Genomic DNA, 27,117 nt, shown 5'->3' on the forward strand with positions numbered 1-27,117 from the left:
AGATGGAGGAATCAGGCTTCCTGACTTCAGACTGTATATGAAGCTACAGTCATCAAACAGTATAGTACTGGTACAAAAACGGAAATATAGATCAATGGAACAGGATAGAAAAGTCCAGAGATAAACCCATGCACCTATGGACAACTAATCTATGACAAAGGAGGCAAAGATATACAATGGAGAAAAGACAGTCTCTTCAATAAGTGGTACCGGGAAACCTGCATAGCTACATGTAAAAGAATGAAATTAGAACACTCCCTAACACTATACACAAAAATAAACTCAAAACGGTTTAAAGACCTAAATTTAAGACCAGATACTATATAACTCTTAGAGGAAAATATAGGCAGAACACTCTGACATCAAGATCTTTTTTGATTCACCTCCTAGAATGAAAATAAAAGCAAAAATAAACAAACAGAACCTAATTAAACTCAAAAGCTTTTTGCACAGCAAAGGAAACCATAAACAAAAATTCCACCCACAGAATGGAAGAAAATATTAGCAAACAAAGCAACAGACAAGGGACTAATTTCCAGAATACACAAACAGCTCATGCAGCTCAATATCAGAAAAACAAACAACCCAATCAAAAAATGGGCAGAAGACCTAAATAGACATTTCTCCAAAGAAGACTTACAGATGGCCAAAAAACACATGAAAAGATGCTCAACACTGCTATTAGAGAAATGCAAATCAAAACCACAATGAAGTTATCACCTCACACTGGTCAGAATGGCTATCATCAAAAAAATCTAGGAACAATTAATGTTGGAGAGGGTCTGGAGAAAAGGGAACCCTCACACACTGTTGTTGGGAATGTAAATTGGTACAGCCACTATGGAGAACAGTATGGAGGTTTCCTAAAAAAACTAAAAATAGAGCTACCATATGCCCGAACAATCCCACTCCTGGGCATATATCCAGAGAAAACCAGACTTTGAAAGGATGCATGCACCCTGATGTTCACTGCAGCACTATTTACAATAGCCAGGACATGGTAGCAACCTAAATGTCCACTGACAGAGGAATGGATAAAGATGATGTGGTACATATATCCAGTGGAATAGTACTCAGTCTTAACAAGGAACAAAACAGTGACATCTGCAGAGACGTGGATGGACCTAGAGACTGTCATACAGAGTGAAGACAGAAAGAGAAAAACAAATATTGTATAATATCCCTTATATGTGGGATCTAGAAAAATGATACAGATGGACTTATGTGCAAAACAGAAATAGTCACAGATGTAGACAACAAACTTATGGTTACCAAGCAGGGAAGAGGGGGTGGGATGAACTGAGAGATTGGGATTGACACATATACACTACTATGTATAAAATAGATAACTAATGAGAACCTACTGTACAGCATAGGGAACTCTACTTAATGCTCTGTGGTGACATAAATGGGAAGGAAATCTAAAAAAAGAGTGGATATATGTATATATACAATTGATTCACTTTGCTGCACAGCAGAAACTAACACAACATCGTAAAGCAACTATACTCCAATAAAAATTAATTTAAAAAAAAGAATTTATCCCACAATCTATTTGTACAAAGCCACAAAGAAGTACATACAAAGATAACTGCTGAAACATGTACAACTACCTAGATTGAAAATAACTTAATCATCCATTAACAGAGCATTAATAAATTAATTATAGTACATCCATATACTGGAATACTTCTAAGTTATTAAAAACAAACAAGCAAGCAAAAACTTACATTCTAATACATGAAAATGGACCTGTACCATGATAATACTATTAAATGAAAAAAGCAAGGCATAGAACAATGGGCATGTACTATTTATGTTATATATGCAAACGCTCATGTATACATACACACATATACATATATCCTTGTATATGCTTTAGATATTTTTCTACTATATCACAAAAAACTCCCAACAGGGATTTTTTTCTCTGAGGACTAGGGACCACAGGAGGTACATTTAGACAATACATCCTCTTATACAAAAAATCTGGGAGCTTCCCATGCTCATATATTATCTATTTTCCTAAAGAGTTAATACAAAAGAAATAAAAAATTAATTTAGAACCAGCTGCAGAATGGCATGGTTAATCAAACTACGAAATGCTATCTCTAGATAAAATCTGTCATGAACACACTGTGGGCTAAACACTATCAAAAATTAATCATCTGATGTCAGCTCTTTTCTTATTGTAGAAAATCCCTCACCTGCTTCATAATCTCCAGAATGAAATCTGATCATGTCTGACTGTGAATTTATGCTACACAAAAAGAATCAGAATCAGATATTCTAAAGTATTTAAGAGATTCTGTCACAAGTACTTTCTCTGACATCAAATAACATCTCCTCTTTAATAACAGGTTAGTCTGAAAGATACTACAGCTTACCATCATGATGGTGTTTCACCACAAACTGTACTTTGTCTTGTTCATTGCTATATCTCTTGCAATTAGAACAATGTCTAGCCATAGTAGACATTCATTAAATATTTACCAAATGAATGAATCCTTGGAGATTATTGTCTTCAAAAATAAAGGTGAAGAAACAAGTTATTTTGTCTATCTTGCTTTAAAAGTATCAAGTGATCTTTCTATTTGTCAGCATGACACAATCTCTTAATCCTATGTACTCCCTTCAGCATGACTGTTTCTTGCTTAATTTAACTTGTCATTCTATATTCTCACAGTTAAACATCTACTTGAATGTACTAAATCTTAACAGTAACATTTTAAGAAATCACTATTTCACAGATTCAATGTCATTAAATAATTTTTTTTTACCGCAACTAAAAAAGAACATGCTTTAATCACCATAGCTGCTAGTGCAAGACTACCTAGATTAGTGGTCCCCATAGCAGACAGTGATTACAATCACCCATTGAGGTATGAGAAGAAAATCTTTTAACTTTGATTTATATACATTTTTAATCTCATTCTTTAATTTCTATTTTGGAATACATTTTATTATTAATAATAGATAACATTAATGAAGCACTTATGTACCAGGCACTATTCTAAGCAAATGCAGCAACTCACTTAACACTCACAATAATATAGTAAGATAGATAAAATTATTGCTCCACTTTACAAATGGAGAAACTGAAACATGATGGACAGTTTTTTTGTTTGTTTGTTACTACTGGCTTACCCAACTTCATACTGATAGAGGCAGGATTTAAACTCTAACAACAGATTCCACGTTTTTAACTATCATAATTAAATAGTATATGCATTCATTTCACAAATAAATAAATATTCATGTATTACATTCAAGCTCATAGTGTTTTGTTAGTATTAGAGTTTTTTGGTTGTTGTTGTTAGGGATGCATATCAAAAGAATGTGGAGACTGGGCTTCCTAGGTGGCGCAGTGGTTAAGAATCCGCCTGCCAATGCAGGGGACATGGGTTCAATCCTTGCTCTAGGAAGATCCCACATGCCACGAAGCAACTAAGCCCCGTGTGCCACAACTATTGAGCCTGCGCTTTAGAGCCCGTGAGCCACAACTATTGAGCCCATGTGCTGCAATTACTGAAGCCCACGCGCCTAGAGCCCGTGCTCCACAACAAGAGAAGCCATGGCAATGAGGAGCCCGTGCACCACAACGAAGAGTAGCCCCCACTCACCGCAACTAAAAGAAAAAGCCCACACATAGCAAAAAAGACCCAACACAGCCAATAAAATAATAAATAAATAAATAAATAAATATTAAAAAAAAAAGAATATGGAGATCAATAACACAGGAAACACTGAAAGTCTTGAGTTGATATTTAAGAATAGTATTGTTACAATGATTCCTCTGATTCCAGAAGAGCTATAAGAAAGGTAATCTTTTTATAAGTCATATTTAGTCCTACCAACTAAGCAATTATCTATAGTAGTTCTTGTGCTCATTTTGGACATCATATATATTCCTGGAAAGCTGTTTAAAATAAAGAAGCAACAAGAACAAGGACGCAGATACAGAGAATGGACTGGAGAACTCGAGGTTTGGGAGGGGGCAGGGGGTGAAGGGGAAGCTGAGACAAAGCGAGAGAGTAGCACAGACATATATATACTACCAACTGTAAAACAGTCAGTGGGAAGTTGTTGTATAACAAAGGGAGTTCAACTCGAGGATGGAAGATGCCTTAGAGGACTGGGGCAGGGAGGGTGGGGGGGACTCGAGGGGGGGGGAGTCAAGGAAGGGAGGGAATATGGGGATATGTGTATAAAAAATTTAATAAAAAAAAAAAGCAGGTCTCTTAAAACATAAAAAAAATAAAAAAATAAAAAAATAAAGAAGCAATTGTGAATTCAATAATAATTCTCAAAGAGGATATGGGGATATATGTATAAATACAGCTGATTCACTTTGTTGTACAGCAAAAACTGGCATAACTGTGTAAAGCAATATACTCCAATGAAGAGCTAAATAATAATAATTCTCAAGAAAAAAAACTGATACCAAGATGTAAGCACACTTGAGCACATTGATATTTATTAAAAAATAACAGTATTCCTTTGACCACACATCTCTAATTTTCAATAAGCCATACAAGAAAAGCCAGTTAAATGCATCTAAATAGTCTTTACATAATAATATTCTAAGCATAAAAACTTGAGCTTAATTCTCATTTCACTGAGAATTCTCAACAGCTCCAAATAATAATTAATAAGGTTATGGCTAAAAAGAAGTACATGCCTAAGTAACATGGCCAACTTATTTTTAGGGCAGCCCCAAACTAATCTAACAGAGTTTATAATAGCAGTTTCAAAATCCTCAATTCTACCTTTTATAAAATATTCTTTTCAAAAATGTTTGTCTCCATGATTTAGGAAAAAAATCAATTTTGACCTGAAGTTAGGATGAAAACAGAATCAGTGGCTCATCTGGGTGGATTAAATTACTGTGAAAATAGAATTATAATACACGTGAAAACAATGTATAAATCCAAGACAGTAATACACAATGATGACGAAAAACTCAAGTGGGCAGAAAAAAGTCTCAGCAAATAAATCAAGGTTTGGAGGCATATGCTGTTTGAGATAATGTTGCCAGAACTACATTTTATAACTTGTTATAACCCTGCCCATCAGACCCTTAAATCCTGAAAATGGAATCCAAAAATGTCACCATAGCTAATACACCGGCAGTATGAAGTCAGTGATCTGAGATAAGTTTGAGAGTTACAGGAGATATAAGTAGAAGAATGAATAAAAATGGAGAGGCTGAAAAGGAATAAAAAAAGTTTAAACATACTGATATCCAGGTTATTATAAATTATAGTGACTCAAAAAAATCATATAATGCATATATTTCCTGTAAGCATACGCACTAGATATTCAGAAATATATTTAGAGACATATTCATCTAATACATCACCTAATATACTTAGTAACTGATCAAATAATAAATTTTTTAAATAAAAAAATTGCTTTTTTTCTTTTTTAAAGGTATTAGAATTTGGCTACCTTTGGTCCTGAAACTGGGTGGATGGTGTTTTTGGCAGCTATAGGATGAGGGAAAGAATTCTGGAATGCAAACGCAGAGGAGACAGGATAACCAATCCCACAAGTTGGGTAAGTCAGTCTACTCTCAACCTAAAAATAAAGTATAAAAAAATTAAGGATGAGAAATTAGTTCTAAATAGTATTTGATGATCCAGGAGGCATTAACATCTGTTATAATAACTAATAGTTAAGAACACTATCTCAGAGGCCAATTTTGCTTATTATGACACCACAAAACTCTGCTTCATTATACTGGGTTGGACAAAATGTTCGTTTGTTTTTTTCCGTAAGATGGCTCTAGTAGCACTTAGTTGACTTTAACTTCATTCAAATCAATTTTGCTAGATTGTATTGTGACAGATGTCATATCAGTGTGTATTTTTTAAAAGTTTATCAAAATTGGTGAATTTTTGTGTAGCCATGTTAATACTGAAGATGGAAGAAAAAAGCAACATTTTTGGCATATCATGCTTCATTATTTCAAGAAAGGTAAAAATGCAACTGAAATGCAAAAAAGATTTGTATGGAGAAGGTGCTGTGACTGATCGAACATGTCAAAAGTAGTTTGTGAAGTTTCATGCTGGAGATTTCTCCGTGGACAATGCTCCACTGTTGGGTAGACCAGTTGAAATTGATAGCGTTCAAATCAAGATATTAATTGAGAAAAATCAATGTTATACTACATGGGGGAGAGCCGACATACTCAAAATATCCAAATCAAGCGCTGAAAATCATTTGCACCAGCTTGATTATGTTCATTGCTTTGATGTTTGGGTTCCACATAAGCAAAAAACACCTTCTTTACCATATTTCTACATGCTATTCTTTATTGAAATGTAACAAAAACGTTCTGTTTTTAAAACAAATTGTGAGAGGCGATGAAAAGAGCATACTGTACAATAATATGGAAAAGAAGAGATCATGGGGAAAGTGACATGAATCACCACCAACCACACGAAAGGCCAGTCTTCATGCAGAGAAGGTGATGTTGTGTATATGGTGGGACTGCAAGGGAGTCCTCTATTATGAGCTCCTTGTAGAATCAACTGATTAATTCTAACAAGTACTGCTCCCAATTAAACCAACTGAAAGCAGCACTTGACAAAAAGTGTCCAGAATTAGTCAACAGAAAATGTATATTCTTACATCAGGATAATGCGAGACTGCATGTTTCTTTGATCACCAGGCAAAAAGTGTTACAGCTTGGCTAGGAAGTTCTGATTCATCGGCCATATTCACCAGACACTGCACCTTTGGATTTCCATTTATTTCGGCCTTTACAAAATCCTTATAATGGAAAAAACTTCAATTCCAAGGAAGACTATAAAAGGTACCTGGTTTCACAGAACTAGAGCAAGAAATCTTACGATTTGTATGGAAACACAAAAGACCCCGAATAGCCAAAGCAATCCTGAGAAGGAATAATGGAGTTGGTGGAATCAGGCTTCCTGACTTCAAACTATACTACAAGGCCATAGTGATCAAGACAGTATGGTACTGGCACAAAAACAGAAAGAAAGATCAATGGAATAGAATAGAGAACTCACAGGTAAGCCCAAACACATATGGGCACCTTATCTTTGACAAAGGAGGAAAGAATATACAATGGAAAAAAGACAGCCTCTTCAATAAGTGGTGCTGGGAAAATTGGACAGCTACTTGTAAAAGAATGAAATTAGAACACTTCCTAACACCATACACAAAAATAAACTCAATATGGATTAAAGACCTACATGTAAGGCGAGACACTATAAAACTCCTAGAGGAAAACATAGGCAGAACACTCTATGACATCCATCAAAGCAACATCCTTTTGGACCCACCTCCTAGAATCATGGAAATAAAATCAAGAATAAACAAATGGGACCTCATGAAACTTAAAAGCTTTTGCACAGCAAAAGAAACCATAAACAAGACTAGAAGGCAACCCTCAGAATGGGAAAAAATAGTTGCCTATGAAACAACGGATAAAGGATTAACCTCCAAAATATACAAGCAGCTCATGCAGTTTAATACCAAAAAAGCAAATAACCCAATCCACAAATGGGCAGAAGACCTAAATAGACATTTCTCCAAAGAAGACATACAGATGGCCAACACATGAAAAAATGTTCAACATCACTAATTATCAGAGAAATGCAAGTCAAAGCCACAATGAGGTATCACCTCACACCGATCAGAATGGCAGGCATCACAAAATCTAGAAACAATCAATGCTGGAGAGGGTGTGGAGAAAAGGGAACTCTCCTGTACTGTTGGTAGGAATGTAAGTTGGTACAGCCACTATGGAAAACAGTCTGGAGGCTCCTTAAAAAACTAAAAATAGAACTACCATATGATCCAGGAATCCCACTACTGGGCATATACCCTGAGAAAACCATAATCCAAAAAGAAACATGTACCATAATGTTCATTGCAGCACTATTTACAATAGCCAGTACATGGAAGCAATCAACAGATGAATGGATAAAGAAGATGTGGCATATATACACAATGGAATATTACTCAGCCATAAAAAGGAATGACATGGAGCTATATGTAATGAGGTGGATAGACCTAGAGTCTGTCATACAGAGCAAGGTAAGCCAGAAAGAGAAAAACAAATACTATATGCTAACTCATATATACGGAATCTAAAAAAAAAAAAATGGTCCTGATGAACCCAGTGACAAGACAAGAGTAAGGATGCAGATGCAGAAAATGGACTGGAGGACATGGGGTTGGGGGGTCGGGGGGGCGAAGGGGAAGCTGGGACGAAGTGAGAGAGTATCATAGACATATTTACACTACCAAATGTAAAACAGATAGCTAGTGGGAAGATGTTGTATAACAAAGGGAGATCAACTCGATGATGGGTGATGCCTTAGAGGGCCAGGACAGGGAGGGTGGGAGGGAGTCGCAGGAAGGAGGGGATATGGGGATATATGTATAAATACAGCTGATTCACTTTGGTGTATTCAAAAGCTGGTACAAGGGTGTAAAACAATTACAGTCCAATAAAGAGCTTTAAAAAAAATTTTTTTTTAATAAAAAATAAAAAGGAGTTATTTATTGGACTTAGTCATATGTTAGGTGAATTAAGGAACAGTTTAAGAATGTGGGGCTTTGCTGTGGACTGGATGCTATCAAGAAACGGAGATAACTATATGACTGGGAATCTAAATAAATCGTATTTAATAAGGTAGAATGAATGTATTAAGGCCGAAGCTATAATTGGTAATAAGCAGCAGTCACGCACTTTAGCCAGGACAGGAGGATATCTGCTCAATTTCGTGGTTTGGCAATGTTATATTCTTGTCTGTGTTCAGACCATGATTATGAAGTGGTCTTGTTTTTGTCTTGATCCATCACAGTCAGAGAGTGACGTTGCCTGATGTTGATATTCTGTGAAACTGTTTATGTTCAACAGGAGAGCCCCAAATTCTAGCTCCGAGTGCAACGCCAGTTCCTAGCAATCCCTAGGCCTAGGTGATATTATCAAGCCAAATCCAGGTACTTGGAGCTAAAAAGCTTACACTTGGAACTAGTTTCTTCCAGAATCTAGAGCTGACAAGCTTGGTAATAGGGTTTTTCTTTCTCTCTTTTTTTCTAATAGAATTCAGATTAGGCTCCTCCACTATAAGTGCCAAACTTGAGCCCATACCTTGTTCTCCCTATTGAGGCCTCCTAAATACTTTGTGTGTGTACTAACAGTTTTCCAACACGCTTGGTATTACTTTAGTTAATACTGAGTGATTTCTATATCCACAAAAATCTTACAAAGAAGTGTACCCTTAAAATATAGCCTCCTTGTTAAGAATAAGAATACCTTTATGTCCCACTTCCAAACAGAACTTAAACTCTACTTCAGTGCTAAAAATTGTAGGACTCCAGTTATATTAGGTACCAGCACCTAACAATCTGGAAATATTTTTATTTTAGAAAATTTACTAAGACCATTCACAACATCTTAATTTAACTCTCACCACATTAGAGTTCGGAGAAATTCCACTTCTGATGGTGTTGCTACTAGAATGTACAGGTGGAGTGGTAGAAGTTCCCAATACATCTTGCTTTCTCACTAGCTGATTTTCATTTAATTCTTTATTTAACCATGTGATTACTTAAATAAAAGAACAAGAAACAAGGTAAAGAATTTTGAATTTTTTATTTTTCTAATAATTTTAAATATTTAAAAATTATATTGAAATTTTTTTAATTTTAAGTTTTTAAAACTACCTTATATCACAAAACAACATAGGTTCACTTAAATTTTTGTCATTAACTATTTTTTATTTTAGCAACTGCCATACAGGACTCCTTATTCTTTTACTATCAGAAGCACATATTTCTGCTAGTTAAGGATCTCTTTAAGGGTTTTCATTTCTAGAATGTTATCTCCCAGTGTATTTAAAATTCAAATTCTTTTCTCATAATCAATACTGGAAACTGAGAAGATGTTACAGACTTAATCTCATATTTTTGTTTCAAATAATTCATATTATTACTGGTAGGTAAACACAGCAATTATAACAAGTAGTAGTAAAGAATTTAAATAGTAAATTATAGTCAATATTTTCAACACTTAATTTTGGGTTACTGACACATGTGATAGGGTTTTTTTTAATGATGGTAACTGTTTTACAGGGTAACTGTCTTCACTACAGCAAAGACATTAAGATAGTATATTTAAACCAGATTATTTGCATATAGCAATATCTGGATTTATCTAGACTTATGAATTCAAATAAAAATTTCAGGTTAAGAATAAAGATACAAAGCTCATTTACATAAAAAGGTAAAATACTTACACTTCTCATTATTTTTTAGAAGCTGTTTGCTTTCTTCAAGTTTTTGAACTGTAGCTTCTAATTGTTCTTGTAATTTGCATACCTGAAATATGTTAATCCTGACAGTAAGTATAATACAGGCTAAAATAAAAACTGAAGAAATGTTATTACTATTCATTAAATAATTAATAACTATTAATTACTATTAAATAAGAAAGGAATTAGCTCAGTGGTGCAATAAAATATTATATATGTATACATAGTTACATATCTATACACATATACATACACATATATACATATAAACACTCGAGGTATTTGAGTCATGATAACTAACTTTTCAAACTGAAGCAGGTTACTAAGTTCTATTGATTATAGTCATGTTCTTTTGGGGGGAAAAAAGCCAAAGCTATTCTCTAATATAACCAAGTAGAAATTTTAAAAATACAAGAGGAAATTCATTATGCTTTGCAAATAGTCACACACACAAAAATATAAGATATTAACTACCTCTTGCTCTTTAATTCGGAGAGACTGTCCAACATCTTGTAATTCCTTTTGTTCCTTTTGTAATTTTTCTTCCTTCTCAGCCAAGAGTTTCTCTTGTTGAATAGTTACTGTATTCTTCAGTTTCAATTTACCCATTAAAGTCTTCAGATCTCCTTGCAACTTTTTGATAATTTCATTTGCCTGTAAAAGAGCTTCATATGTACATCTCTACATAATTCAATGAAATATGAATATTCTATTAAGTTTTTAAAAACAAACCTTAAGAAGTTCAGCTGATAATGATTTTATTGTAGCTTCAAGTTTTCCTACTTGTACCTGATTTTTCTCACCATTTTCTTCTAAAGCCACCTGATACGTATTTTTAAAAACATGAATAATTAGGAAGTCTGTGTTTATTTAGGAAAAGCATCATTTATAAATATGATCATCAATTTGTTTAGAAAATTTTAAAATAGACCTTTTGTTCCTGGATTGTATCAAATGCTTCTTTTGTTCTTAAAACAAGCTGATCCTTATCCTTGATTTCCTGTTCTAAAACAGCCACTTTTGTTTGTAGCTGATTAATATGCTTTTCTTTTTCATGGCATTCAGCATCAAGTGTAGAATTCTCTCTTCGCAAAGAGAGGACTTCTTGCTTAGCCCGCTGGAGCTCCTAGAGGAGGAAAAAAAAGCTGCATTATGAAAAAGGGAAGTTGGCTGGTCTGGCAATTTATAATTAAGATATTTAAAACAGAAAAAAGTCTAATAATTTTAAAGTTCTACTACTGATGTTCTTTTAAAGAAATGAAGCTCTCTCTAAAGGTGTATGTAACTTGTAGATTTGAAATATAATTGCATAATACACTAATATCTAATGCAATCACAACAAGGGAAAATAAAACAATGCTTATTTATGAATAAATTACTGTAGCTGTTGAAAACTAATAACAAGAATTCTCTATTCTGAAATTTACAGTTTAAAAAAATCACTTAGGTAATAAATGCTCAATATAACTGAATTTCAAAATACATAAAATACATAAAAAGAAAGCCCTGTTATGCTACCACCAAAGCAGTGATTCTCAATCAAGTCTGCATACTGAAACCAACTGGAAAGCTTTAAAAACTACTGATGCCTGGTACCATGCCCAAGAGATTGTGATTTTATTAGCGTGAGGTATGGCCCGAGCTCATCAACTGTTTCCAAGGGTAGCCAAGGGATCATGAAATATTGTTAACTGACAATAACTGTTAATGAAAAACAGATTATCATACTAAGTGAAGTCAGATAAAGAAAGACAAATACTACATGATAACACTTATATGTGTAATCTAAATCTATTTACGAAACAGAAATAGACTCAGACACAGAAAATAAACTTATGGTTACCAAAGGGGAGGAGGGGGAGGGGGTGTAAATTATGAGTTTGGGATTAGCAGATAGGAACTACTATGTACAAACCAAGTAACAAGGTCCTACTATATAGCACAGGGAACTATAGTCAAAATCCTATAACAAATCATAATGGAAAATATGAAAAAGAATATTAAGAAAATAGATTTTTAAAAAATCTATGCTAGATCACCTCTCAATCAGCTAATATCAGTCCAAACACTGCCAGCATACTATACTAAAGTCCAGTATGTAGTACTTCTCGTTAGTTTTCCATTTTAACAAAAACTTTACAAAATAATTTTATAGTATTATATACCACAGCAGTTTTAGAAGCACAGATTCTGCTATTAGGCAGATTCGAATACAAATCCTGGCTCTTCTGTGTGACCTTGGGAATTACTTAACCTCCTTAAATTTCCATTCTCTTATTTGTAAAATAGAAATAACACCTCATAAATTATTTAATTTCATCTTCACAAAAACCCTTATGTAAACTACTTAGCATACTGCCTGGCAAATAGTAAGTACTTAATAAATGGTAGCAATTATTAACTTTAGGGTACTAATCTCTAAAATGTATAATTTAACATAATTAGGTAACAATACTCAGAAGTTTAAAAAAGAAAATTCCCAGAACTCATAATTTGCAAGTCTTATGCAAACCTTGGAAGAAATATTTTGATTACATTATATGAAAATCAACATAACAAAGCACACTGTTTATTCACTGGCCTGTGTCGGGGCTAAAATAGAAGAAACCACATAGCATTATAATGAAGTACTCACTATCCAATATACTAGGCAGGCTGAAATGTTTTACTAACTGGTGTGAAAGGTGAAGGGGGTAGTGAGAAGGACTGAAGACATCTAACTGTTAGGGCAGAATTCTATGAGGATCTGAACATAAAATCAGTCAGGCTTTAGAGTTTCTAAGCATAACAGACTGGTGAAATGGAGCTGGATGTCTTGTGAACTAGCATAACACTGGTGATCTTCACACTTAAACATGACAGACTTAAAATCTACCTATGCTTTTCAATAACTTATATGACAACAATGTATAATAATGCTAGGAAGAAGTCTATCATCACTGCTAAAGTATCAACAAAAATACCACTATAGCAAGATTTTTTAAATGTCTCTGTTGCCTAAAAGAACAAGGTAGTACCAGAGACAGGCAAATAGAGGATTTCAACCCTCATGCTTCTGCTTACTGGCTATGTGAACCTGGGCAAGTTACTTAAGCTCTCTGTGCCTAAGTTTCATCATCTGTAAAATGGGGATAATAATAGTACCTTCTTTAAAATAACTGTTATAAGAATTAAATGAGTTAATATATGTAAAGCACTTAAAAGAGTGTTCAGAAAGCATTAGCTATTATCATTACTATTATCATTATTACTACACACTAAACTTCACATAGTTGTTTGATATGTTGAGTAGACGAAAGAACCAGCCCTGTCAACACTGAGTACCCTGAGCCACACACACTGTGCTGATATTAAAAGTACAACCGAAAAATCTGAGGGCTATACAGAGGAGCTGCTCCTCAAGACCCGAACTCAAAACATCCAAGGTTTACCTTAGTTCTTTTCTGAATTAGCCCATTTTATTAGATTTTGTATTCTCAATTTTTTGGAGATTGTCTGAACTGATTACCATAAAAATATGAGATCCTTGCAGCGCATCACCCATATAAGTAATAAAGTAACCAAGTTAAAATCAAGTCACCAAATTAAACCATGCTTTAAATTGGGGGGGGGAGAAAGATCAACCCCAACGTTCAATACCTCTTCAACACCAGACAATTTTGTTTTAAGTTCTCTGATGGTGGAGTCTCCTTTATATTTTCTTTCAGTTAGGTCTTTATTAGCAGATTCTAACTCAGACAATCTGTTTTGTAGCTGCTGGATGTTTCGTTGATGGAGGATTTCTAAATCTTTTTTCTGTTGTTCATGCTGCTGTTGGTACTGAACCTGTGCCTATTATATAATAAAATATAGTATCAAAATTCAAAGAAAAAAATACAAATATGAGAAGATTTGAAGAAAAAACAATCTTATTCTTTATAAGATTTCCTTGCTTTTAAGAGGATCTATTTTCAATTACAGATTTCATGAAAAAGGAAGTCAACAAAGGCAAATTTACCACTATGATCTTGTTCATAATTTCTTCTTCTCCTAAACCCACATGTTTAGACATAATGGTCTTCAAATTAAGGGAAGAAAATATATGATTAAATTAAAAAAGGGGAGCAAATTGCAAAATAGTATATATAGTATGAACCTATTTGTGAGAAAAAAAATGAGAAGGTACATAAAGAACTTTCAGTATTTGCTTTAAAGCAAATTATACTGTTTCAGTTTTTTACAACCAGTATATATGTCTTCTAATGAAAAAAAAATCCAAACTTATAAAATTGACAAAGTACTGCTCAGTCTTACATTTAGTTGTTACATTTTACCAACAATAATATTTGAACATGGTTGTAACTCTGAAATCTCTGGTATCTCTTTGGATCATACCACAAATTTCTGTCATTGGACTTGGAGAGTATTATGCTAAGTGAAATAAGTTGGAGAAAGACAAATACTGTATATAACATATGTGGAATCCAGAAAATACAACCAAATAGTGAATAAAACAAAAAAAGAAGCAGACTCACAGATATAGAGAACAAACTAGTGGTTATCATTGAGGAGAAGGTAGGGGGAGGGCCTATATAGGGTTAGAGGATTTAAAAAAGGGTTATTACGGGATTATATAAATTTATGTATGTGAAACTTTTCAAAATTATAAACCACTGTAGAATTGAAAGAATTTCATTCAATAAAAAATAAGTTTAAAAAATTTTAAATAATTTCTGTTGATGAACACTATCAAATCCTAAATATATTTTTAAAATAAAGAGTATTTTTCTGATTATGAAAGTTATACATTCTCTTAAAGGCATAAAGAAAGAAATCACAAATAACCGATAATCTCATAGAGTCATTCTAAATATCTAGGAATATTCCCTTCCACTCATTTATACACTTCTACTGACATCACACATAAACACATAACATACATAATTAAATTTAACAAACTGAGACCAAGCCCTTTACACAATTTAATCATGCTTTTTAATCCTTTAGCATTTGTACCTCCACATATCATTAAAAACTCTTTGTAAATACTTTTAATAGCTGCACAATATTCCATCCCATGGCTATATCATAACTCAATTAACCCCTGCCCTACTATGTTTACTGAGTTTCCAATTTTCCCCAACTACAAAGAAAACTATGGTTAATATTTTTGTATATAAGCATACATCCAAATTCAGATTACTTTCTTATGATCAATTATAGGTCAAAAGCATGTAAACAAACAAAGCTTGATACTAGTTCCAAAACTGCATTCCAGAAAAGTTAAACCCAGTCAACGATTCTTACCACAAAAACAGGGGTGTGTCTCTGTCACAAAATATTCTGGGAACTTTACATGACTATTTTAGGAATTCCCTCATTTTTGGAAAACTGAAATTGAGAGGAGGAGGAAACAAAAGAGATAAAATAGAAAAGAGTCCATATAAAACTGAAAATGTAACCTTGGAAGAAAACACTGAAGGAGCAATCAAGAAAAAAAAAAAACAACGCGCAAACTGGTAAAGATGCTAATTGTAACTAAGAGGGTAATCAAACACACTGACAGCAACACAGGCCAAGGGTACAAAAATAAAAGAACTGGCTTTATCCAAGTGATAATCAGAATTTTAAAAAACAAAAGTGTAATGGATAGGATTACAACATTTACATCTTCTAGTTTGTTTATTTCAGGTGATTCTGATGCACACCAAAGTCTTAAAATCACTGCCTTATAGACTATCAGCAGGAAGAGAACAGCAGCTTGCTTGATTTTAAAGTCTCAAAGGACTGATTCACAATCCTACTAAATGACTTAGAGGGGTGGGATAGGGAGGGTGGGAAGAAGTCATGGAAGGGAGGAGCTATAGGGATATATGTATAAATACAGCTAATTCACTTTGTTGTACAGCAAAAACCGGCACAACAGTGTAAAGCAATTATATTCCAATAAAGAACTTAAAAAAGAAATGCAGGGACTCCCGGTGGTCCAGTGAGTGGTAAAGAATCCACCTCGCAACGCAGGGGATGCCGGTTTGATCCCTGGTTTGATCCCTGGTCAGGGAACTAAGATCCAACATGCCATGAGGCAACTAAACCCACAAAGCACAACTAGAGCCCATGTGCCGCAAATTACAGAGCCCATGCACTCGGGAGCCTGCGTGCCACAACTAGAGAAAAGCCCATGCACCGCAGCAAAGAGCTTGCACACTGCAACGAAATATCCCGCGTGCCACAATTAAGACCCAACACAGCCAAGGATAAAATAAATAAATAAATAAAATATTAAAAAAAAAAAAGGAGAAAGAAGAAAGAGAATGTAGTAAGGAATACAAGCAAATCCTTCAGTCGTTTTGGTGTTATAAACAAATACACTTATGAGACTTTTAGAACCTAACTTATTTGAAAATAGAGCCAAAATAAAATTTAGTACACAACAGAAATTAACGAAATGGGATGGCAGGGGCCCCCAGCGGGGACAGTGTAGAACTAATTAATGAAATAAAAAACAGGTTCTTTAAAAATACTAAAAAAAAAGAAAAACAAAAAAAAGACAAACCATCAATTCTCATTTAAAAAAGACATTAAGAACGTAAGAGAAATGGTATGAAAACTTTAAAAATCATAAGACAACATATATTTTACTAATACATTTAAACACAAAAATGAAACACATGGCTTTTTAAGGCAACGTAAACTAACATAACTCAAGAAAAAATAGAAAATCCAAAAGGACCAATAAACATGAAGGAAATCGGAAAAGAACCTAAAGAAAAATGCCTTAAAAAGGCATCAGACCCAAATGGTAAAAGGCTAATTCTATCAGCCCTGCAAGGTAAAGATAATTCTTCATTTGACTGTTTCAAAGCATAGAGAAAACCAGAAAATGTTTTCATACCTTTCATGACACTAGCATAACTCTAATACCATAGCCCCAAATCCATAATTTTAATTAGCAGACTAAGAGTTCAGGAAAATGGTAATCTCAGACCAATCTCATGTTTGAATATATATACAAATGTCCTAAATTAAATATTAGCAAATTGATTCAACAGGATATTAAAAATCTCTTTGACTAAAAATTATTCTATGAATTCAAAAATGGTTCCACTTTTGGAAATCTATTATTATAATTAATACATTATTAAAGTGAAAAAAATGATATGATTATTTGGTTAAACCCCCAAAAGTCAGTTCATCTGACATAGCGCTCTTTGGAAGCCAGACAGAAGAAAACTTTCTCAAAAGCAGAGCAAATATCATATCTAATGGAGAGATATTTTAGCTATTTACTAAAAAAAGATTAATTTACCAAAATTAATACACAAAAATCCCTTGCATTTCTATACACTAACAACAAAAGATCAGAAAGAGAGATTAAGGAAACAATCCCATTTACCATCTCATCAAAAAGAATAAAATACCTAGTAATAAATCCCTAAGGAGGCAAACGACCTGTACTCTGAAAACTATAAGATGCTGATAAAAGAACTGAAGATGACACAAACAGATAGAAAGATATACCATGTTCTCAGATTGGAAGAATCAATATTGTGAAAATGACTATACTATCCAAGGCAATCTACAGATTCAATACAATACCTATCAAGTTACCAATGGCATTTTTCACAGAACTAGAACAAAAAAATTTTAATTTGTATGGAAACACAAAAGACACCAAATAGCCAAAGCAATCCTGAGAAAGAAAAATGGATCCTGAGGAATCAGGCTCCCTGACTTCAGATTATACTATGAAACTACAGTCTTCAAAACAGTATGGTACTGGCACAGAAACAGAAATATAGATCAATGGAACAGGATACTGAAAGCCCAGAAATAAACCCATACCCCTATGGTCAATTAATCTACAACAAAAGGAAGCAAGAACATACAATGGAGAAAAAAAGTCTCTTCAATAAGTGGTGCTGGGAAAACTGGATAGCTATATGTAAAAGAATGAAATCAGAACATTTTCTAACACCACACACAAAAATAAACTCAAAATGGATTAAAGACCTAAATGTAAGACCAGATACTATAAAACTCTTAGAGGAAAATACTGGTAGAACACTCTTTGACATAAATCACAGCAATATCTTTTTGGATCCACCTCCTAGACTAATGAAAATAAAAGCCAAAAAAAAAAAACAAAAAAAAAAACCAAATGGACCTAATTAAACTTAAAAGCTTTCGCACAGCACAGGAAATCATAAACAAAATGAAAAGACAGCCCACAGAATTGGGAAAAATATTTGCAAATGAAGCCACCGATAAGGGATTAATCTCCAAAATATACTAACAGCTCATACAGCTCAATATCAAAAAAACAGACAACCCAATCAAAACATGTTCAGAAGATCTAAAGAGATATTTCTCCAAAGATATACAGATGGTCAAAAAGCACATGAAAAGATGCTAAACATCGCTAATTATTAGAGAAATGCAAACCAAAACTATAATGAGGCATCACCTCACACCAGTAACAATGGCCATCATCAAAAAGTCTGCAAACAATAAATGTTGGAGAGGGTGTCGAGAAAAGAGGACCCTCGTACACTGTTGGTGGGAATGTAAATTGGTACGATCACTATGGAGAACAGTATGGAGGTTCCTTAAAAAACTAAAAATAGAGCTACCATATGATCCAGCAATCCCACTCCCGGGCAAATATCCGGAGAAAATCATAATTTGAAAAAGTACACACACCCCAGTATTCACTGCAGCACTATTTACAGTAGGCAGGTCATGGAAGCAACCTAAATGTCCATTGATAGCAGAATAGATAAAGAAAATATGGTACATATATACAATAGAATCTTAGCCATAAAAAAGAATGAAATAATGCCATTTGCAGCAACACAGATGAACCTAGACATTATTATACTAAGTGAAGTAAGTCAGAGAAAGACAAATATCATATGATATCACCTACATGTGGAATCTAAAAAAATGATACAAATGAACATATTTACAAAACAGAAACAGATTCACAGACTTTGAAAACAAACTTATGGTTACCAAAGGGGAAAGGTGGGGTAGGGATAGATTAGGAGTTGGGGATTAACATATACACACTACTATATATAAAATAGGTCATCAACAAGGACCTACAGGGAACTCTACTCAATATTCTGTAATAACCTGTATGTGAAAAGGCTCTGGAAAAGAATGGATATACGTATACGTATAACTGAAATCACTTTGCTATACACCTGAAACTAACACAATATTATAAATCAACTATACTCCAAAATAAAACAAAAATTAAAATAAAAAAGAGTGGAACAAGATAAGGATTCTACTATTACTTATCACTTTTCTGTGTAAGAAAAAAATATAAATTTTTGAAGAGATAAGTTACCATTTTTTTATAGTTTATATATCTACCTGAAAAACCTAAGAGAATCTCCAAAACTATTAGAATTAATATATAGGGACTTCCCTGGTGGTGCAGGGGTTAAGAATCTGCCTGCCAATGCAGGGGACATGGTTTCAATGTGAAGATCCCACATGCCACGGAGCAACTAAGCCTGTGTGCCACAACTATTGACCCTGCGCTTTAGAGCCCACAAGCCACAACTATTGAGCCCATGTGCCAAAACCACTGAAGCCTGCACGTCTAGAGCCCGCACTCTGCAACAAGAGAAGCCACTGCAATGAGAAGCCCGTGCACCAACGAAGAGTAGCCCCTGCTTGCCGCAAGTAGAGAAAGCCCATGAGCAGAAATGCAGACCCAACACAGCCAATAAATAAATTTATTTTTTAAAAAAAGAATATGTAAATTAAAATGAAAATTTGTAAATATAACCTAGACTTAATGGGTATGACATTAATACACATTATTATTAGCAATAAACACTTAGACATTACCAGTGGTGGGGTGTAGATGGTCCCATTTATATAGCAAAAACCTGTAAAATCTCTAGGGAAGAACATTTAACAAGAATTGTAAAAGAAGAAAGAAAAAGAAAGAAAAGAGAAAGAAAGGAAGGAAGGAAGGAAGGAAGGAAGGAAGGAAGGGAAATAAAGAGTAAACTATAAGCCTGTTTTAAACAAATTAGACCTGAATAAATGAAGAGATACTTCTCTACACCAGACAAGAAAATTCCAAAGATATCAGTTCTTCCCAATAGTCCAGAAACAAGACCAAATAGAGAAATTTAGTATATATTAAAGGTTGGATTTTAAATCACTAGGAAATATGGTATTGGAACAAGTCACTGACTGTATGTCAAAAAAAAAAAAAAAACACCCATCTCTTATACTCCAGAAAAGTATATTCCAAGCAGATTAAACAGTTAAATTCAATAAGAAAATTATAGAAGTGTTAGAGGAGAATACTGGAGAATATCTTTCATAACCTTAGGGTGGCAAAGGCTTTCGAAACATAAAATGAAGCCTTAAACCACAGAGACAGAGACTGAAACACCGGATGACAATCAAATAAAAAGAATTACAGGGACCCCAAGCTTCCAACACAGGGGGCATGGTTTTGATCCCTAGTTAGGGAACTAAGATCCCACATGCTGCAAGGCACAGCAAAATAAATAAATAAATAAATATTTAAAATAAAATTAATTAAAATTTAAATTAAAAAATAATTTTTTTTAAAAAAGAACTATATATGGCAAGAGATACTAATAAATGCAAATGACAAGCTGAAAGACAATGTTTAAAATATACATAGTAGGTAAAGCTATAATATCCTTACTTTACACCAGAAATGAAAAGGCAAGCCACAGACAGAAAATATTCACAATGTATATACCTGACAAAGAACTCATGTTTAGAATATACAAAGAACTCCTACAAATCAATAAGAAAAACGCTGATTTCCCAAATAAAAAATGGGCTGAAGACTCAAATGTGCACTTCACAAGAGAATATCCATCAACTCCAGGATGGGTGAGGACTTAGAGGGGTGGGATAGGGAGGGTGGGATAGGGAGGGTGGGAGGGAGTCGCGGGAGGGAGGGGATATGGGGATATATGTATAAATACAGCTGATTCACTTTGTTGTACAGCAAAAACTGGCACAACAGCGTAAAGCAATTATATTCCAATAAAGACCTTAAAAAAAAAAAAAGAGAATATCCAAGCAGTCAGTACACATATGAAAAAGTGTTCATTAATATGAGATACTACTATACACCCACTGAATGGCAGTGTGATCTGATATATCCACTTAGGAAAATTCTTTGACAGTTTCTAATAAATCTAAACATATGCCTAGACTAGAACCTAGCCATTCCAATCCTAAATACACACCCAAGGAAAATGAGTATATGTGTTCACAAAAAGACATGTACAAGAAAGTTCATAACAGCTTCATAATAGAAAAATGTCAGAAACAATTCAAATGTCTCCTAATAGGAAAATAAATAAATTATGGTATATTCATATAATAGAATCCTACACAACAACAAAAAGAAACACACAAGAATATAACTGAATCTCAGAGATATGCTGAGTGAAGGAAGCCACACACAAATAAGTACATACTTTATCTAAAGTTCGAGAACAGGCAAAACTAATCAATTATGACAGAAGTGATGGGCCTCCTGTGGGAGTATGAAATGGATTGAGATGGCACACAAGGGAGCCTAGAGGGGTAGTACAATTTTCTGAATCTTAATTTGGGTGAAAGTACATGTAAACTTCTATCAAACTGTACCCTTAAAAGCAAACATTTAGTAAAGTGCATAAAAACAAAAATAAAATTTAATATTAAAGAATTTAACATTAATTAGAGAAATTAGTATGATATAAAAGGTATAAAAAACTAAATCTACACTACAAAGCAGCAGAAAACGAGAGTCAAACAGAAAAAGCAAAAGATATTAAAAGAAATAATCCACAGAAGAAATTAAAATGGCAAAAGTCATATTAAAAGATATTTATCTTCACTAAAAATCTAAGAAATATAAGTTAAAACTAATACTACTATAATACCTATATGGTAGCAGATATTAAGATGGTTAATAGTATCAGGAATATGGGGAAGTAAGTATGGTCATACACTAAAGTTGAAGAACAGGCAACACTATCTTTGGGATTCCATTTGGTACAATCTTTTTGGGTGGCAAATTTGCAATATCCATCAATATTTTATATGGGTATATTGCAATCTCACTTCTAGGAATAAAAATGTTTACTGCAGTATTATTTGCAATAACCAAAATTTGAAGCATTTAAATGTTCATCAGTTAGGTAAGTACTTAAATAATTTATGTTATGTCCAAATAATGAATACTACTCAGCCACTTCTGAACTGATAAAAAATGATATCTATGATATCATGTTAGGTGAAAAAAACATTACAATCAATATATCCAGTAGGACCTCGTTAGCTCAGAAGAAAATCAAAACTCAGATAATGTGTGTATATATCTCCCAATTTACATATTTCTAAATTCATAAATATAAACAACTATTTATAAATTATATATTATTAATACACACAGAGAAAAGTCTGAAAAAACAAATATCAAAATGTTTATAAATTATTGCTGGATAGTAAGATTTTTAAGGAGAGACAATTTTTATATACTTTTGAACCATCTGAAAATTTTAAAGCAAGCATATATTATTTTTATAATTAATAAAATGACTAATAGCAATAACAAAATACTTTTCCAGTCTTTAATAGTCATACCTGCAAAGCTTTTTCCTTCTCATTCGTCAGTTCCTGAGAATGCTTATTGGACAATGTTGCTGTGTGTGATGCCCATTCATTCCGTAACTTATCTAATTCTTGGATTTTCTCTGATAATGTCTGTAGTAGAGTTCAACACAAAATATTAAAATTCTTGAATGTTATTAGACTGGAACATGACAATATTTACAAAGGATATTAAAGGAGACTGAATCACAGCTTTTTAAGACATACTCAAAGCCCTTTCCTACACAGATTTTTTTTTTGTATTTAAAGAAATCAAGATTAGAATAAAAGCAATTTTAGAGTTAAAATGGCCCACAGTTTATCACTAATCTTTCAGTTAAATCTGGCTCTTCACCACTCAATCCTCTCCTCTGGAAATAAGAGAAAAAGTAACCCAGGGCAGAGCAAGTCATAAGTAGTACAGATGACCCTCAGACAAGTTTGAAATGCACAGGTACACTTACACTCAGATTTTTTTTCAATAAATACGTACTACAATACTATACAATCCATGGTTGGTTGAATTTGAGGATGTGGAACCACGGATATGGAGGGCTGACTACAGACTTATACAAGGATTTTCAACTGTGCAGGGGGCCAGAGCCCCTAACCCCCAAGTTGTTCAAGGGTCAACTGTAGTTTACTTATACACCTAAAACCTAGTAACACAGGTTCCCAAGATGGGCTATGTGGTCAGGACAATTTTCTACCTGAAGCCATGCAGCTTATCAGACACTTTGGTCCTCAATTTCAAGGAGTAGCTATGACTGAAATGATAAGCCTATCAGAGGAATTAATTCTAAACTTAACAGAAGGAAGGAAGGGAAAGATTTAGAAGACAGGAACTGAAAAGTCATTTAGACAAGAGGAATGAGGTGAATAAAAGAGGAGCAGAACTAACATGTGACAGATACTATACATTATTTAATGAAAACTTGGAGAGAATGTGTCATATATTGAGGATAACAAATGTTTGGAAAGAATAAACTATCAAGAAGAAAAAGCATCAGATTAAGACAATTAACTGGTACAGGAAGGGTGGGAAAAAGGAGAGGAATTCAATGGTAGGGTGCTTTGGAAAAAAAACACAAAAGCCTAGATTTGATTCAAGAAGCAATTCAGAGTCCACGTTTGGATGACTTGCAAAGACAAAATGAAATATGAATTACCTTTTGTGTGAAATTCAGTTGCCTGGTAACATCATCTAGTGATTGTGTCAATGATAATTTTTCTTCCTATTTATAAAAATAAAATTATGCAGCTTACAATTTAATTTAATCATCTGTAGCTGGGCTACTCAAAGTGCAGTGAAGTAAGCATCAACCACCCTGGGAGTTTGTTAGAAATACAGAATCTCAGGCTCCGCCTCAAAGCTTCTGAGTTAGAATCTGCACGAGCAAGATCCCTAGAAGATTTGCCTAACCATTAAATCTTGAGATGCATTGATCTGTAGTATTTGACTAAAAAGACTTTCTGAAAACTCTTAAGAGGCATCCCAACATTGTTTCCTTATGCCATATACCTTATATAGTTATAAAACACTTTTACTTTCTAATCTTCAAGACACTTTCACATGTGTCATCTCATTTAAGATAGCCTAGAGAGGGTACATACTTCCATATATATCTACCAGCTGATGAAACCAAGACACCAAAAGTTTAAGGGACTGCTCAAGGTCACAGAAAATGAGTAAAAGCCCTGGGACCTAAGTTTCTCAATTCCTGGTCCAGTCCTATCCTGTTGTACCTTGACTAAAACAATAAAGCCAGTACATGTTATAAAAATTTCCTGGACATCTCTAAAAAAACTTTATTCAGAAAACCATACCTAGGGCTTCCCTGGTGGCACAGTGGTTGAGAGTCCACCTGCCAATGCAGGGGACACCGGTTCGATCCCTGCTCTAGGAAGATGCCACGTGCCACAGAACAACTAAGCCGGTGTGCCACAACTACTGAGCCTGTGCTCTAGAGCCCGTGAGCCACAACTATTGAGCCCACATGCCACAACTACTGAAGCCTGTGCACCTAGAGCCTGTGCTCTGCAACAAGAGAAGTCACTGCAAAGAGAAGCCTGAGTACCACAATGAAGAGTAGCCCCTGCTCGCTACAATCAGAGAAAGTCTGTGTGCAGCAACAAAGACCCAACACAACCAATAATTAATTAAATAAATAATAAATAAATAAATTTTAAAAAAACCAAAATCTAATAACAATATAGCTTTTCAATATAGGTTTATCAGAGAGCTTTGGGACTTTTTAAAAGAATAACTTAAATTTAAATCTTACCTTGCTACATTTCAAACAGTCTGCTAGAAACTTCTTTATTTCCACATCATTTCCAGGTAAAAGTTTTAGTGAGAGGTGTGTAAGATGCTTAAAAGGATTTGTCTCTACCACATTTAAAAAAGCAGGTGAGTTATCCAAAATAGTTTCTGGAGAAACTAACTGTAGCAAAAACCTTTGAAAAGAAAGTGTCACAAAACACATTTATAAGACAGTGAAACTCTCCCACTGAATCATGAGCTCTATTGGATCATCAATGATTAAAAGGATCAGAAAAGGGAGCATATTAGAATCACAGGGGCCAACATGAAAATACTCCCAATGGTAAAATTGGATTAATTAAACAGCAAAATGGATATTTATCTGTTGATTGAAAACAATAAATATATAAATGTCCATAAGTTCACAGTGAGAAACAGATGAGGAGAAAAAGAAAGCGAAAGACTAAAAACAAAAACAGCTCAAAAACCCATTGAAACCATGAAAGTAACCAGAGTAACAACTCCTTACTCTGACAACTGACAATTTAAAAGTAAGAACTGAGCACTTATCCTTTCCTGCATGAATTTTCAGAGGAATCAAATAGCTCTAATTGATAAAGGAAAGTTCTTCTTTATAGAAGAATTATACCTAACAAATATAGAAAGAATGATGGAAATGGAAAAGCATAGTTTTATAATCCCTAATGAAATAATTAATTCAAACAAGAATCATCAATTAATGAAACTTATAAATAAAAGGCTGGGAAGCGTTACAAGGAAAGGATCAGGTGTTAGCACTAAAGGAATATAGATACACACACACACACACACACACACAAAATCTTATTCTTCCCCTTTTCCAAATTCATTACAAAAACATATACCTGAGGGACTTCCTAGGTGGCACAGTGGTTAAGAATCTGCCTGCCAATGCAGGGGACATGGGTTCGATCCCCACCCCAGGAAGATACCACATGCCGTGGAGCAACTAAGCCTGTGGGCCACAATTATTGAGCCTGCGCTCTACAGCCCATGAGCCACAACTATTGAGCCCATATGCTGCAACTACTGAAGCCCATGTGCCTACAGCCCATGGTCCACAACAAGAGAAGCCACCACAATGAGAAGCCCAAGCACCACAATGAAGAGTAGCCCCCACTTGCTGCAACTAGAGAAAGCCCGTGTGTAGCAATGAAAACCCAACACAGCTAATAAATCATTAATCAATTAATTTTATTTTTAAAAAGTGACACCCATGTTCACAGCAGTGTTATTCACAACAGCCAAAACAGTAGAAGCAAGCCAAGCACCCATGGATGGATGAATGGAGAAACAGAAGGTGGTATATCCACACAATGGAACATTACTCAGCCTTCAAAAGGACAGAAACTAAGACACATGCTATGAGTTGAATGAACCTTGAAGACATTATGCTAAGTGAAATAAGCCACTCTCAAAAGGATAAATAGGGTTGGATTCCACTTACATGAGGTACAAAGTAGTCAAATTCACAGAGACAGAAAGTGGAATAGGGGTTGCCAGGAGCCAGGGGAAGGAGGAATGGAAGTTGTTAAAAAAACAAACAAACAAAAAAGAACAACAACAAAAATATACTTGAACACTAACAACAAACTATCAAAAAGAGAAACTAAGGAAACAATCCCATTTACAACTGCACCAAAAAGAATAAAATGTCTAGGAATAAACCCAGCTAAAGAGATAAAAGACCTGTATTCAGAAAACTATAAGACACTGATGAAAGAAATTGAAGACAATACAAACAGAAGGAAAGATATACCATGTTCACGGATTGTAGGAATTAATATTGTTAAAATGACCATACTACCCAAGGCAATCTACAGATTGAATGCAATCCCTATCCAAATACCAAAGGCATTTTTCACAGAACTAGAACAAAAAATT

At 34.1% G+C, this 27,117-nt stretch overlaps 1 protein-coding gene across 1 annotated transcript in view; it reads right to left on the reverse strand.

The window, feature by feature from the left end:
• The window catches only part of SASS6 (SAS-6 centriolar assembly protein), a 55,582-nt gene that overhangs the window by 16,107 nt on the left and 12,358 nt on the right, over positions 1 to 27,117 (reverse strand). Inside the window, 10 exon segments of the mRNA XM_057726094.1 lie at positions 5,452 to 5,580; positions 9,456 to 9,592; positions 10,281 to 10,362; positions 10,770 to 10,949; positions 11,028 to 11,117; positions 11,227 to 11,421; positions 13,935 to 14,126; positions 22,926 to 23,045; positions 24,101 to 24,166; positions 25,217 to 25,388. Of these exon segments, the coding sequence (XP_057582077.1) occupies positions 5,452 to 5,580; positions 9,456 to 9,592; positions 10,281 to 10,362; positions 10,770 to 10,949; positions 11,028 to 11,117; positions 11,227 to 11,421; positions 13,935 to 14,126; positions 22,926 to 23,045; positions 24,101 to 24,166; positions 25,217 to 25,388 (1,363 nt within the window).

This window comes from Hippopotamus amphibius, chromosome 1, assembly GCF_030028045.1.
Source record: "Hippopotamus amphibius kiboko isolate mHipAmp2 chromosome 1, mHipAmp2.hap2, whole genome shotgun sequence".
Taxonomy (NCBI): Eukaryota; Metazoa; Chordata; class Mammalia; order Artiodactyla; family Hippopotamidae; genus Hippopotamus; species Hippopotamus amphibius.